We start from the raw sequence: 15978 nt of genomic DNA, 5'->3' as shown, positions 1-15978 counted from the left end.
CCGCGGTGCGGAGCAGCTGCCGGCGGCGCGGCGCCGTGGCTGATCACGTGACCAAGTTCCTCTCAGCCAGCGGTAGCTACCGCGTCACTGCAGGTTTAACCAGAGCTACACCGCCGCCAATTTTCAATTCTATTTTATTAATTTAAGTCAACGTAGTTCAACTGTTACTTGCGAAGCGTAAAATTGCCTGTGGTCCGCAGGATGATTCTCTCCAACATGCAACTAGTTTGCATATTGGAGACAATCATCCGACGCCCTTGGACAAAGTTGGCTGGGACACCCGCTATGGCCGTTCTAGGTGCTGGCATCCCGTGGGTAGCCGGGGCCACTCACTCCTCGCGTTCGCGGCAAATGCACGGTGTGCGAGTTTCCTCATTTGTCTAGATACCCTCATCGCAAAATAATACGCCTCGAATTTTAAGCTTCCTCCTGGATTCGGACCGCTGCTTGGCGATTCAGCGTTCTTTGGCCGAGAAAGAAGCAGGTCTTCAAAAAGCGAATGTTTTCCATACAGTTTCTTGTTGTTGACACACAAAAAAGTAGCACAATTGAATTCCTGTTAACCCAGAAACAATTTGAGCTTTACTATCGTGCGTTTTACTTTCCATCCCCAAGAGTCGCTGCGATCTCCTTATTCTAAGGCTCGCTCCATCAGACACCGGCTGGGCTGCCTTGTCCCCCCACGAGTAGGGGGAGGGGGGCTAACCATTGTTCCCTTATTCTGTAACACTTCATAGGTAGGCGTGTCTTTCGTGTGGCTTCAGTGTCTTGAGTGTAGGCAGTGGTCGCACAAGCCATATTTCTTAAAGATACAGTACCTTCCAGTTTCCAATACCCACTAAATCCGGTGCGCCTATGAGCCGTTGCAATACAGCCAGCCGAACCTCCTCTTCACACCCTTGCTTTGCAGTGACTACGATGCCAGTGCACACTATGGACGGCTTCCAAGTGACGTCACTGAATCCGTTATTCTGGGCCACACATGGTTTCTGCGGTGCGAGGGGCGATCAGCAGGTTGGGAAAACGTGACACTTTTTCCCGGAGTTCGCGGTTGGGCATGCCGCTTTTACATTACTTAGAAGAAGAAATCACTAAAAGCAAACACGGTCGATGAGGGTACAGGACACGAGCAGACGTTGCTTGCACATGCTATGCTTCGTACCTCGAAGATCGTAGATTACGCGCATTTCGAAAGCCTGCGTTATTTCGACTACAGCGTAATACATCGATCGCTTAAACATTCATCCCTTCCCAACTATCACGTCAACGATCCTCCGGTTGGAAACCGCCACCGGTTTCTCCTTCTTACGCTCTCCTCATGCCCTCTTCCTTCCTCGCTAACGCTCCTTGCTGCCACCACCACCTCCTGGACGGTTGCCATGTTGACCGCCCTCCGGTTACGAGTTGGTCGCGCAATTTGTTGACAGCTGGCTATAGCGAACGTGTTTGGTTGATGTCACCGTTCTGTTTCCGCAGTGTGACTTTAACCCTGCGGGCAGTCGGCGGGAACCAAAACCGGTGGCCTTCACGAAAACGTGCACAACCGTCCGCTCAAGACATCGGACACCAGCGAGAAGCTTCTTGTGTCGGATGGAACATCACTCGGCCGGGAACAGGGACCGCTCAGCAAACCACGCTGTTCGGTGTCTGCGACGAACGGTGAGTGGTTCATCACCTGGGGATACGGAGGAGACATTCTATGGGGTGGTCTGACGTCCGTCGGTAATTAGTAATTACCGATTGAGGCTATTCGGCTTAAGGCACGATGCTCTTAATTCCAAATGCCCATCGATTTCCTTAGGTTTAAGATAATGTTGTTACGATTGATGATGCAGCGCTGTTACGCGATACCATGCTCCCACCGTTAGTATGGTTCCGGCTGTTACACATCCACCGGTTAGGCATTTCCCAGTTGACGTCGTACCCGCCACACGATGACGACGCTCCAAATGGTCCTTATGCCAAGGCCCCTATCGGTTACGCAGACTACCACGGCGCTGCCACGACGGAAAATAATAATAATAATTGTTTTTTTGGGGAAAGGAAATGGCGCAGTATCTGGAACGGGCGCTTAACTGTTCACGCTGTAAAACCAGTAGAACGGTTGAAGGAAGAGACCGGGGTGGACAAACGACAGGCCTGGTGTCGCCCTGTCAGCAGAACTGCTCGGTGCGCAGGGTTAAAAGGCGCTGGCGAATTCATCGCCTATCAAAAGAATGAGCACTTAAATGCTCCATATAGACCTCGCACCTTCTCTTCATTGTATTTTCTTGTCTTCGCTTGCCGCGTTACAGGTATCTCATATATCCCGCAATCGCTCGTTGCTGCTTTCATCTTACCGCCCCATGTCCTCCGGAAACCTGGATAACAATCTTGTCTGCCGGCGGTGGCTCAGTCGTTATGGTGCTCAATTGCTGACCTGAAAGACACGGGTTCGATCCCGCTCGCGGCGGTCGAATTTCTATGGAGGCGAAATGCTAGAGGCCCCTGTACTGTGCGGGGTCAGTAGGTAAAGAACCCGCAGGTGGTCGAAATTATCCGGCGCCCTCCACTACAGCATCCCTGATATAGCCCGAGTCGCTTTGGGATGTTAAACCTCGTGAAACCAGACGAAACTATTTGTTCTAATATATTGTAAAACGGTTCCTCGGGCGTAGCAGCAGAAGCCTATGACATGGTCTTCTATCTGTTCTTAAAAATGTTTCCTATCCCTGCTGCTTTTCTCGCAGGTCAGTTGCCGACATGCCGGTTCTTGATCTATGCCCAAAACGAAGCACGCCGGGCTAGTCGTTACTCTCGAGGGTTGTCCTAGTGGAGGTGTTCAATGTGGCCGAGGCGCCCGCACAGGCTGATGTGTCCAAATGAGATCCAGGTATACGAGACATTTGCGGTGGCAGAGACGGCCCTAATCTGTAGCAGGTATGCCGGACTATTCGTCAACCACCGTCGACCATGCACGAGCCGGGAAGGCGATCTGTGCCACGTCGCAGCCAAAGCCACAGACCTGTCACTCTCGTCGTTGATTCTCAACGGCGGCGTTACAACAAGATGGTCCACAAGTGGACGTCTTGACTATATGTGACGCTCTGACCACTAACAATGTGTTGGTTACACTTGAGCTAAAGTCACAGCCATAAAGCAGCTTTTGTACACCAAGACGCTTGGGTACTCCCGCTTCACGAGCAGATACAGCCACCATGACCTCAAATTCGGCAGTTAACATGAAGGCTTCCCTTGGCAGGTGTGCAGAAGGTGCGGTATTGCGGTCTTGGTCGACAGCCGCTGCATCGTTTACTATCCAGACATTGGCCTCGAGCCTTGGAGAGGTGCCGCTGTTGGCGTAACTTTCGGCATCCTCCAGGCCGCTGCGGACCGGGTGACAACGTCCGGCAACCTAACGGAAATCACCCTGCAAGTGTTCTCGATTCTGTGCGCCACCGGGGCCACAGATCCAGCAAAAACAGACATCGTGCAGCTCATCCAGAGGGCGCCTTGTATCAAAGACCTGGTACTGGATTTGAAAAGCGGGTGTTGCAGCGAGTGCTGGAACCAATGCGCACCCGCTATATGTGATGCTGTGTACCACAATCCAACCATCAGGACCCTGGATGTCCGTTTCTCGAGCCGTTGTCGCCTGGATATGGCACCGTTGGACAGCGTAATACACCGAAGCCGGACCCTGCACGCGTTCTCATTAAAGCCTCAAGGAACGAACACTTTCATCAAGTTCATCCTCTTAACGGACCTGTTAAAGCCCAGAGTTGGAACACAACTACGTGTTGCACGACCTTGCGTAGGATACGGCAGCACTAACGACCGCGGCGGCTGCGTTTTTATGGAGGAAAAACGCTAAGGCGCCCGTGTGCTGTGCGATGTCAGTGCACGTTAAAGATCCCCAGGTGGTCGAGATTATTCCGGAGCCCTCCACTACGGCACCTATTCTTCCTTTCTTCTTTCACTCCCTCCTTTATCCCTTCCCTTACGGCGCGGTTCAGGTGTCCAAAGATATATGAGACAGATACTGCGCCATTTCCTTTCCCCAAAAACCAATTATTATTATTATTATTATTATCTTTAACGTGCACTGACATCGCACAGCACACGGGCGCCTTAGCGTTTTTCCTCCATAAAAACGCAGCCGCCGCGGTCGGGTTCGAACACGGGAACTCCGGATCAGTAGTCGAGCGCCCTAACCACTAAGCCACCGAACCGCGCCGTAAGGGAAGGGATAAAGGAGGGAGTGAAAGAAGAAAGGAAGGAAGCGGTGCCATAGTGGAGGGCTCCGGAATAATTTCGACCACCTAGGGGTCTTTAACGTGCACGGACCATCTCCCTTTGACATTAAAGTTGATAGTTCAGCGCAATTGTGTCTCGTCCTCTCTTCGTCCGTCGTCTGCCAGCGTTGCACATCTGAGTTTAATGTGGAAATATGGAGGCGAATATATCGAAACACGACCATTCTTCGTGAACTGTACCAAATGAAATTTTCTAGAAATTCGACTGCCTATAGGTTTTCCACAAACATGCACGCTAACTGCGGTGGTTATGACGTTTACTAATTGGCTGGACGGCTCATGTTAGCTCGAGGGGCTCCTATGAGAGGCAATTGCTACTTCATTCTTTAGTTATATTCGATTACAGCTAACCCGATAAGTAACCAGCGTTGGAGCTGTACCACCTACCGCTAGCGCCAACCAGTGTTGCCGAATCATGGGAAATTTCCCATGTCGTGGGAAAATCAAGCCACTGAGAGAAAAGGGGAATTTTGTTTAATAACCCTTTGAAAACGTGGTAAATTTTGGTTTCGCTAAGACCGGTGTTCCAAATGTGATTTCTCGAGAAAATCTGCAGAGATGAAGGGAAAATACTGTTATCATGGAGGCCTGACTAGTGTCGCGAGAGAAGAAATTTGGCTTGATGTTTCCCTTTAACTCACTGCCTTGCCAAGGATACAGGACCCTGACCCATTAGAGTTCATTCAGGCTTCGAGTGCTGCGTCCTTGGATTTCTTCCAACTATAGTGGCAGTGACCCTTCCATTAATTGCTTCCAACCACTCCCAGCTCTTTAGTCACACAATCCCTTATGTACGCATGTTTGTTGTAAAGAAATTCTCGAAAATTTCTACGGTCTATACAGGAGAGGCTAGAAAGGAAATAGAAGTAGCCGAGCTGGTCCCCGTCCCAACGCAAAAACCAATAAAATCGAAGTGTTGATTGACGATGATGTGATAAAGAATAATCCAGAATATAATGCTATATTTTGAAAAAAATATATTTCTGGGAAAAAATTGGAAATTTGTAACCGACAACTGGGGAAAAACCAACTGACCAATGCGGCGACACTGGCGCCACCCAGCGGCCATTGCGATTTGTGCTAGGACGAAGCAGCTACCGCGGCTACCAATGCGGAAGGACTGCTGAAAAAAAAAACGCAAATAGCATCGGCATACCGTGGCTTTGCAAGTTACCCATTCAATAGGGCTACGATATGAGCGCTTTCTACTCGTTTCTCTCGTGGCCGCGCGAATAAGAGCGGTCAGAGAGATAGAATCAGACGATTGGATGAGTACAGCAAATCCGCATGCAGCTCATTCGTTGGTTGATTTATTAGTCCATAGTGCTGCGACAAATGAGCTGCATCGATGTTGGCAGGGAAATGTGGAGATCATGTTGTGTTGCATAACTAATTTCGACAAGCTTTACGTCTCCGGGACGACGAGCCAAGGACCACACCAGGCACGCTTCAACGGCTCCATGCAGCTACGTGATTACTCAGTTTAAAACCAGATGGCGCAGCGAGTCAGACGAGCGGAAGCGCTCCGCACACTGGCCGCCTCCTCGACCCCGCTCCTGATGTACTGTCTAGTAGAACACTGTACCCGAGGTACAGGCGGCAATGTGCAGGGCCTGTAGGAGCGAAGAGGAAACGGGGCAGCACTACTACACCTGCTCCAATGCGAACAACTCGCTGGCACTGGGATTTGAGCCGGCGCAAAATGATCGACGCAACGCCGCCATCTCAGCTACGAAGGTACGGCGTCATGCCTCGGGAACACTAGTCCGACGCTAACTGCAGTCCGCCAACACTGTTATCAATATTCCCTGTTTAGTGCGAAAGGCTTGCTCCGTTGGGTAAACCCAGTGCATGATCTCGGGGTGTTTGTGTGCTTGCGGTTCTTGGGAGTTTGTGCTAAGTGAAATAAATATTGTCGCGTCTGGGATTCGAACACGTGGCGGCGCTGACAGATCAACTTCGTTGGCCACTGCGCGAGAGCACAAGGCTATCGGCCCAGCCGATCATTTCTCGCGTTAAACGGCAACACACTCTTGGGCTGTGCACTGCATATCGTCTTCATCTACTCGTCGTGATTATTATGGATTTTTATGGCGCAAGAGCATCTATAGCCATAGAGCGCCATGGCACAAGGTATTTTAGACTCCTCAAGGTGGGGTCAAAGACCCATTTCCTGAGCACTTCACACTAAATAATCCGAGCACCAGGCCAGGGGAAAGCTTGTACCCATTGTATCACCGGTGGGTACCCGGCGGCACTGGGGATCGAACCCCGAACATCCCGCATGCGAGGCGGTTGCTCAACCACTTCGACAACGCTGCGGTGCTTCGTTTTCATCATGTGATACTACTATCGAACTAATCATAGTCGCCACACGTGCCGACCACCCAGCAAAGCAAAATCATGAGCTTACCAGGCTGAACAGGTGCGTTCGTACGTGTACTCAGTCTAACCACGTTAAAGGGACACTGAGGAGAACTCTATCAATTTTTTTTGTTAGCAAAATCTGATAGTTCGGCATTTCATGGTTTTGTTGCCGCTTGTCCGGGCGCGAAAGATGCATTTATTTCAAAGAAATTTGGATTCGAAGTTGAAAAGTTTTTCCCGCCCCTCTGATTCAAACTCGGGGAACTCTTATGACGCCACGGCAACTCTTATGACGTCACAGAACGGAATGACGTGAACCGTGACGTAAACGCAGACTCCGTGATTTTTGACGCCAAGCGGTGCGGTGTGCAACCTTCCTTTGCAAGCCTCTGAGATTCGTGACGTCCATGAAGTAAATAAAATTCCTCCAAGATGGCGCCTCTTGTCTTAGGAAGTCGTCACGCTTGTACTTGCGAGATTGGCCTGTGGCGGCGATACCTGTATTTTGGTTCTTGCTATTTTCTACATTACAAGAGCTTTGTTTTCAGGAAGAGTGGTCTTTTTGTGATCAGGAGCTGCTATTCTATGGATACAAGCCAACTTCAATTTCTCCTCAGTGTCCCTTCAAAACCCTACCACTTTTCATTTTATCTCTGCCATGATTCACCAGCAAGCCCGATTTGGCACGCTCACTCTGGGAACGGTTGGACAATTTCGCATTTGGTTATAATACGTTAAATCATTCGCGGTTCTTTTTCCGTAGATCGAATACGCGCCATATCCTGGTGCGTATACTGCCTGCAGCTTTTATTTTTCAGAATGTCTCGGGTTCTTCAGGTTCTCTCGTGCATTGTCATCGAAATTCTTGCCTTGCATTCACTAATCTCCACTCCCAGATATTTATGGTATCTGTACTTGGTAATTTTGGTACCAAATGGATTTTTTTAATTTTGGTAGTTCTGGTACCAGATAGTTACGGTATTACCACTAGACCACTCACTGAATGCCATAAAGCCTCATTTTTCTAAAACCGCAGTTCAAGCTTGTCAGCCTCTCCCCTATAAATGCCTGCGCATATCGCACGCTGACAGCCAACAGGACTATGCCGTCAGCAAACACAATTCCGGGAAGCCCCGCTATAACGCTAGGGGCGCAGGCAGTCAGGTGCACCTGAAACCAAAATTCCTGCCAGAGAACAGCACGATCAAATCTCTGCTGAAAAAATTGTTGCTGAAAGAAACACCACCAAGCGGGAGACGAGTATAAGCAAGCGATTTATTGGGGCAATCACCCCGCCTTTTGGAGCGTCACACAGAATTCCGCATCAAATAAACGGAGCTAAACTATCAGATACACACACACACCGCCAAACATACTCGCTCTATAGACATACAGAAAGCCTTTGACAACTTCAGCCGGGACCACATTCAATCGACACTGTATTCGGATACAACTTCAGAAAGAAGCGCCTAATGCCTCTCAGAGCAGGCTTTCCAACCAATGGTGTCGACCTATCTACACGGCATCGCGTTAGATGGTGGGATCTCTTTCACATATCGCCTATCCACTCTCGCGCAATGCCTACAAGGGATTAACATGCATTTACTGCGATGTCGTGAAAATCCGTCTGCACCATTGATTGGCTGGACAGTCCGCCTTGGGAGGCATTTGCTGCCGCTTTCCTGAGTTGTGTCAGACAACCGGAACAAAAAATCGCTGCACATGTTCATGGAAATAAGTACAAGGATTCCTATTCCTTCGCATAGCGACTGTGAAATTGGGAGCCCTTACAACACTCACAATCCATTTAACGAACCACGGCGCTCCAGAAGGACCAGTTTTATCACTCTCTATTGAACATCGCCGTTACTCTGCTACCTATACAACTTCAAAATGCCTCGAACCTTTAACACGCAATATATCACGATGGTAGCGCACTCTTGCCCACCGCTGGAGCACCTGGGCATGAACGTGTACAAACAGCAAGCAACCATATACAAACATACACGCAATCCGTAGGCCTCACCTGAGCGCCCACTAAATCCAAGCTACTTCTACTCAAAGCCCCATTTACGCTCTTTCCATACAAATAATCATTTACAACAAGCCCATACGCACAGGATAAAATTTTCAGCTTGGCCTACACCTGCAGCAAGACATGAAGCCGACAGCGGAGCATATCTCTCCTGGAAAGTCAAACAAAACAACCGATCTCAGCAGACGTGTCTCCAGGCAATCACACACTCAAGAAACAAGATACCCTACGCATCTTAGACGCATATCACAACCTCACTAAAAAACATCTAAACTCAACACAACAGTGGTCATGGCGCACGGCTGCTGACCCGAAAGGCGCGGCTTCGATCCCGACCGCAACGGTCTAATTTCGATGGAGGCGAAATTCTAGAGGCCCGTGTGCAGTGTGATGTCGGTGCACGTCAAAGAACCCCAGGTGGTCCAAATTTCCGGAGCCCATCAGTACGGCGTCCCTCGTAGCCCGAGTCGCTTTGAGAAGCTAAACCCACATAAGCATAAAACGCTGAACAGAAGTACAGGCACAGCCACGCCTACCAAGACGCGCTAATACCACGAAAATCCTGCAGCTGAGAGCGCATAACAACGTGGAGGAAATTCTCAAATAGCATACAGTGTTCCATAAAGGCACCGCGGCTTCAACTTCACTCCACAGATGATCTGAAATGCCAGCACCACAGCAATAAATCACTATATGGGGCCCTGAACCTGAGGGCAACTCTACAAATGAGCGCTTTCATGCGTCGCCCGCAAACTTGGCATCTTCGTGCCGGTTGTTGGTGATCCCAACCCACATATCTACGCTGGAACTCAAACGAGCGCGGCACCGTATACCACCTGCGGTGAACCAACCACTTTACCCTCATCCTGCTCACTACGCCATCCCACCCACCTCGAGTTCTTGACAAGGTTATAGCTTTGCATTTATTAGTTAATTCTGTCTTCTATCACAGATTGGAAATAAATCATCGGTTCTTCTTGGCATGATCAGCATCAGTAGCCAAGTTACAACCACTGCTGCACGAGGACTTCTCCGACTCATCTCCAGTGAAGACCGTTCTTTGCCTGCTGCAGCCCAAACAAACTTCCAAATCTCATCCGCCTACCTGACTTTCTGCCTCTCCATGCTTCGCTTGCTGTCGCTTGGGCTCCAGTCCTTTAAGTGTCCAGTTTTTTAGGCACAAAGGAATGCTTGCTGTCTAAAGTGGCTAGATTCCGCAACAGTTTTTATTCACATTCTGTAGGCGTGTTTTACCGGGAATCCTTAATGCGTGCGCCCGTTTTTATGCAAGGCCATGCTGGAAACCAGGATCAGCGAAAGCGGTAGCTAGGTGGCGCAAGCTGCCGCCCGATACAAAGGGTAATGCCATTATCATCTATCCATCCAGCAGCTATGACACGTTGGCTGAAGCAACATTCCAGATAATATAAATCTCACCTCCCACACAGAAGTTCTTTCCAAAACAAGGTAGCACCCATTTCAGTTTCCACATCCAAAGCTATTACCGCACAGCGACGTGCATATCCTCTGTAAAACATTCAGTAGACCGTGGTTTTGCCGTCTCATCGAAGAAATGCAAGAGTGGCGCCATCTAGGAAACGAAGCTAGAAGTGCATATATTCAGCGATGCGCAGGGTGCGAAGCTGTTCTTCGAAGCGCGCACTGGAAAGAGTGTGAGTGCGAACTTTATTAAAACATGCTGAATACTAATGAACAAAAAAAACTGCATTTAAAACAAAGAAGCGATATTTTATAGAGATCTGGTCACGCGATGATTTAAACTATCGATCACGGGGTTTCACCGCAAGATGGTAGTCTATGCGATATTCAATACCGAATTAGAATTATAAATAATTCTTTCTTCGATACTGCAGCGCACAGTTCTCACAATACGAGGCACCATAAACTCATTCCCACCATAAACTCTTGGCGCGTTTTGCTCAGTGACCAGTCTCTTAGCGACCTAGATTATCTTTCTTGCCTTCGAATGACAACGTTTATTCTTGATTTCGATCGATATCCGTTAACTAGCATTCGTTCCCTGACCTACTATGCCCTCTTCTGATATCGATGTTACAATGATCATTTTTCATATCATGATTCGCGGTGTGGTCCGCTACTCAAATCCACCCCTGATTTTTAACCCACACGTTTCTTTACATACTGTCTAGCACAGAAAACAAATAAAAAGCACGAAAAAAACTGCGCTTGGTAGTCTTGATTGGACGGTGACGGGTCTGCTCTGTGCTTAGTGCTGCCCATCGAGAACGTCGCTCAGGCGCAGGAACTTCCGTATGCGACGGAGGCAGAGTTCGGGCAAGTCACCCAGCTGCACTTTTCCGTCCTCGCTGGGATCGCACTCTACCGAATCGAACACCACGCCTGCGAGGCGCATGAACTCGGTGAAGTTCGCCAGTCGAAGGGCGCTCTCAGCAACCAGTTGCTTCGCTCGAGCTTCCTCGATGGACGCCACCCGTCGAAGCTCCTCTATCAGTGCGGGGGACGCGGATACCTTCTCAAAGGCATCTGCTGTGTACTTGGCACTGGTGCCTGTGACGTAGCTAGCAGCGCGCTTTGTCAAGGCCCGGTTCCTGTGCACAATATCTTGTATGGCCAGACGCTCCTTCATCATCTCGCCGCCCATGTAAGAAAACTTCAGGCTTTGCAGCGTGTAGTTGTGTTCAAATTCGGGCTTCAAGAGTTCCGCGACGAACTCTGTGAAGGAGTAGGGGCACGGAGGTTTTAATGAGAATGCCCGCAGTGTCCGGCTTCGGTGCAATAGGCTGGCTAACGGTGTCATGCCCAGGCGACAACGCCTCACGAAACAGACTTCCAGGGTCGTGATCGTTGAATTGCTGCACACAGCGTCGCATATAGCAGGTGCGCATAGGTTCCAGCACTTTTTACAGCACTGGCGCTGAAATCTCAGTGTCAGTTCTTTTATGCAGGCCGCCCTTTTTATGAGCTGAACGATGTCCGTTGATGCTGGATCCGTTGTCCCGCTGACGCACAGAATCGAGAAGACTTTCAGCTCGATTTTTGTGAGGTTACTGGTCGTTGTCACTCGCTTAGCAGCGGCTTGCAGGATGCTGAAAGGCACAGGTTGAAATTGGCCTATCTTAGACGGAGTGCCTTCTGGGTAGATTATGGCGCATTCGCCGTTGAGGAGGACCCTTTCCTGCGCGCCGGTTCCGCTGAGAGCGCTGCACATACGCAAGGTGTTATGATACAGATCATTAATGGTGAGCTGCTGCAGAGTCTTGTTCCTTGTCATTGCTTGGAGTAATGCTTTGCATTCCAAGAAACAAAAACCCCACATTGAGACTGTCAGTTGCTGGAGGGCCGTACCGTCGGTCAGCAGTGCGATTATCCATGGCCTCACGCGATTGGTTACTTCCGAGTGGTCTGTGCGGCACTGTGGGCAGTACTGCATAGGGGACACAACGTCCACAGGATATTGACGTTCGTTGCTGGCTGTACCGCTGCGATCGATATACTGATAGCTGAGGCTGAAATACTTCAGCGTTTTGCTGCTGCTTAGAAGGCACTTAATCGGGGTGGCATATTCCGACTTGAGCCTGTGCAGCTCTAGCTCTAACCTAGTCAGCACCGTGTTCTCCGATAGGGCCGTGCATACTGTCCTCACGTCGATCTCCGTGCCACCTCGTGGAGCAGTTATCTTCAATGACGTCAGAGACGTATTGGCGCGTAGGTACGTATCAAGGCCGAGACCCCGGTTGCGCGAGCCAGACCGCCAGATGCCGCGGCCAAGAGCCTTTGTCGTGAGCGACAGTTCCGTGATGCTCCTGTTCTTGGACAGCCCTTCCATGAAGACGTTGACGGGCGGATCGCGCACATGCATGTCGGAAGCATGGAAGACTGTCAAAGAAGCACTGGCCGCCAGCATGGGTGCGAGATTGGCGAGCAGATCGCCGTGTATGATCCCGTGCAAGGAGAGGGATTCCAGATGCGTCATTGAACCTATGGCCTCGGCGAGGTGGGCCCATGAGAAGAGTAGCCTAAGTGATCTAAATGCCAGCGTGATCCTCTTCAACCCTCTGCTGTCGCGAATTGCGTGGCAAATGGTGTCTTGATGATCGGCGAGGATGTCATCACTGATGGTCGCCTCGACAACGCAGTGATGCTCGGCTATCAAATGGTACAGGTACATCCTCAGCAACACCCTCTCGTTCACCGTGGCGCTCCCCGTGAGGCACGTGCCGTCGCTCGCCTTCACGAGGGACAGCTCCGAGGCAGACTTCTCCTGGAGTTCCATGCCAATCATCCAGAGGAAGCTATTCCAAGCCTTCAAGCTGCCGAAGATGTGGCACAGGCGGCCTTCCTGGCTCGTGCAAGGCCGGCGGTGGTCGACGCTTAGCCCAGCGTACCGGCTGACGGCTCCGCCCATCTTTTGCAGTACCAGTGGTGTTGCCCCGGGCACCGCGACCTCTTCGAGCAGGTCAACCTCCACAGGGCCACGCTCGACGACACAGTCGTCCTGTTCTAGCTTTCGCTTGGCTACCGTGGTAACGCCGGCGTATCGGGGACCTGCGAGACAAACATCAAGAGACGGCTAAGGATACTGATGAAACGTAAATGACGCGACACATGCTCCTGAATGTAAACAAGTGTATTCGAATATAAGGTATACGCAGCAATTAAGGAACAGCAAAAAATCTGGTGGCTAGATTAGATAAAGAAGGTTCATCGGGATGGGTGCTCGGGTCTAGCGGAGTAAAAAGTTAACTGTTCGGAAATGGAACAGGCCTTCTGTCTTGAAGTAGGCTTTACTAGGCTGAAGAAAATGAAAGCACTCCAGTCTCAATCTCTTCCCCCTTCCGACACATCACATGTAGGAAACTCAAACGAAAGGTCGCTGAACGGCCTCCCGTTGCCTGCATTGCTACACCCTGAAACGTAGCAATAGTACGATCGTGCCTGTGGGGCGAGATGGCTTACAAGTCCAGAAGCGAGATACATGCAACTATAGGCACGAAAACCGACCGGAATGATCCCAAGTGGACACGTTCATGCAAATAGGGACTTCTTTACGAAAAAATTCGACCGAGAAGCTGACTGAAGTGACAAGGGTGGAAAACTTAGCGCAAAACAGACAGGGACTCGGAAAGACAACGCACAACGCTACGCTGTAGCGTTGTGTGTGTTGTCTTTCCGAGTCCATCTGTTTTGCGCTACGTTTGCTACCCTTGAAATAAACTAACAAACCCAATTGTCTACCTTGTGATGTGACAATGCGTCAAATTAAAGAAAAATATTGGCTGCCTTGAATGACTGTAAACGTACTTTTGTGCATCTTTATGGGGTGAGCAAGGTAGTAAACATGGAACGAGACACGGGGAATTTGTAAGTAATGTATTTTGTTGTTGTTGTTGTTGATGATGTATTTTGTAGTTGGTAAGCAATGCGCTTTTCGATTTTTTCTTCTTCTAAGCTATTTCGACAGCCGAACGCTGGCTACGACTTCAGGTCGTGTTAGGAAAACTAATTTGTTCTGCTTCCTAGCTTTAAATGCCTCTGAATCGTACGCCTACGTAGCCCATGTGCTCGAATGATAACAAATTAACAATCAAATGTACTAGCGCAATTTCAGTGCCTCACGTTCCATGAAGTGGAATGATGTATCAGCCGCCATTCAGTTATTGAAAGCGAAACAAAAATTGTATGAGGAAAAATTCCTCAGTAAATTATTGAAATGGCAAAGGCGAATCCATGTTTTTTAGAGTTCTATACACCTCAAGAGAGCGGCGACAAACGCTCCTGAAATGAGGCCTTCCATACAATAACGTCGATCTATGCAAAACTTATTCCCTGCTACAGACAGGGCTACGGGTATGTCACTTTGTGGTTGCCACCTGAGTGACCCCGCATAGATAAACGTTCACTTTCCACTTTTTTTTTAACCGCCTGATTATTGAGAATGCTGCACTTCTCTGCTGCCGGCTATGGAAGCCTCATTAGAGCAGCATTAAATGGTGCCATGGGAAATGGTAAACTTGCTGCGCTTGCTGTCAATCAACGGTTCCGTAAGCCGTTCTTCGACGCCTGGAATTTCGAAACCACGCTTCGACGCCTTCTGTGGAGGCCAAGCCGCGCCGGAGCTGAGCCGCGTGGTATTGCGTGGAACCAGCGGTTCTCGTAGTTTTGGCTAGAAAAGCCAGTATCATGCATAACATAGGGTAATCAATCGTTTGTCGAATATTCAGAAGTCTGTTTGCGCTCGTACCTATTTACAAGCACCAATCTGCCTTCGCAGACTGATTTCCTGACTATACAAAATTACTCTTTCCCAGCCTATGCCAGGGGCCGTTGCCATGTAAACCCTCCAAATTGGTTCTTGCATTTCCTCTACATGTAATCCAGTTTCTTGGCTCCCTCATCTCATTATGTTTATATTAATTAGAATAGCATGTATAGACTTTTATGCAATACAAAGGCACCCACTTTGTTTTGCATTCTTAAGAGAGATTTGAGAACGCTTTGGAGTTGCACAGGGTATATGCCGGATTGTTTTGTACATGGCAACAATGACAGGACCTTCAGCAGAACTTCCCATACTTTATTTTTAACGCTGCATTTGGCTTGTGCAACTGCAATATGAGCTGAGGAAAGAATGCCAAAGGACAACCTGATGGCCAGCTGTCACTGTGCAGGACAAAGCCTTGCACAATATGGCCGATTCACACGACGGTCCGTTCGCCCGCGGCCCGCGCATCACGTGTTCGTGCGTCACCAAATCGAGAGGCGTGTTGTCGGCCCGCGGACTGGACAACGAAGGAAGTTCAAGTGCCTCTCCCCTCGCGGGAATTAGCGGCGGCCCGCGAAGATTTTTTTTTTTTCAATTCAATTCCTTTTATTTTACCATATACATGGAAGGAGCTCTTGGGCAAAAAGCTGCTCGAGGCAGCTTGACTGGGCCCAAGAGACCATAACAAGGTAGGGCAGCGTGAAGTTCACTCAATGTACATTGCAAATACAGGAGAGACACTACTTGAAATTTCAGTATGGGGCGCAGAATTTCAATATCATGTCGAAAAATCAATATAGGAAGACATTGCATACACGAAAACGACAAACAAGGAAACATAGTTTATACACGATTAAAAAGGAACAGTAACATCAAACACAACAAAATCAATATCTTAATAACAAACAAGGCAGTGTTTAAGTGTTGATCACATAATATATTAAGGGATTGCTGCCTCAACTGATTTATCGTAGGCTTGGTATGAACTATGTATATGTTTAGAACTGAATGGAGAT

The 15978-nt window shown here is 49.2% G+C and overlaps 1 protein-coding gene across 2 annotated transcripts in view; it reads left to right on the top strand.

Moving 5' to 3' along the window:
• LOC144104729 (uncharacterized) overlaps window positions 1-15978 on the top strand; it is a 78900-nt gene that overhangs the window by 9060 nt on the left and 53862 nt on the right. For both annotated transcript variants that reach the window (XM_077637890.1, XM_077637889.1), the window contains exon 2: window positions 1477-1659. Coding sequence is in view for 1 of the 2 variants with exons in the window: in XM_077637889.1 (XP_077494015.1) it covers window positions 1477-1659 (183 nt within the window). In the remaining variant the exon portion in view is untranslated. The remainder of the gene's footprint in view (window positions 1-1476; window positions 1660-15978) is intronic.

The sequence above is a fragment of the Amblyomma americanum genome, chromosome 9 (assembly GCF_052857255.1).
Source record: "Amblyomma americanum isolate KBUSLIRL-KWMA chromosome 9, ASM5285725v1, whole genome shotgun sequence".
NCBI classification, from domain to species: Eukaryota; Metazoa; Arthropoda; class Arachnida; order Ixodida; family Ixodidae; genus Amblyomma; species Amblyomma americanum.
The sequence above is the reverse complement of the archived record's forward strand: the minus strand, read 5'-3'. Positions and strand labels throughout refer to the sequence as shown.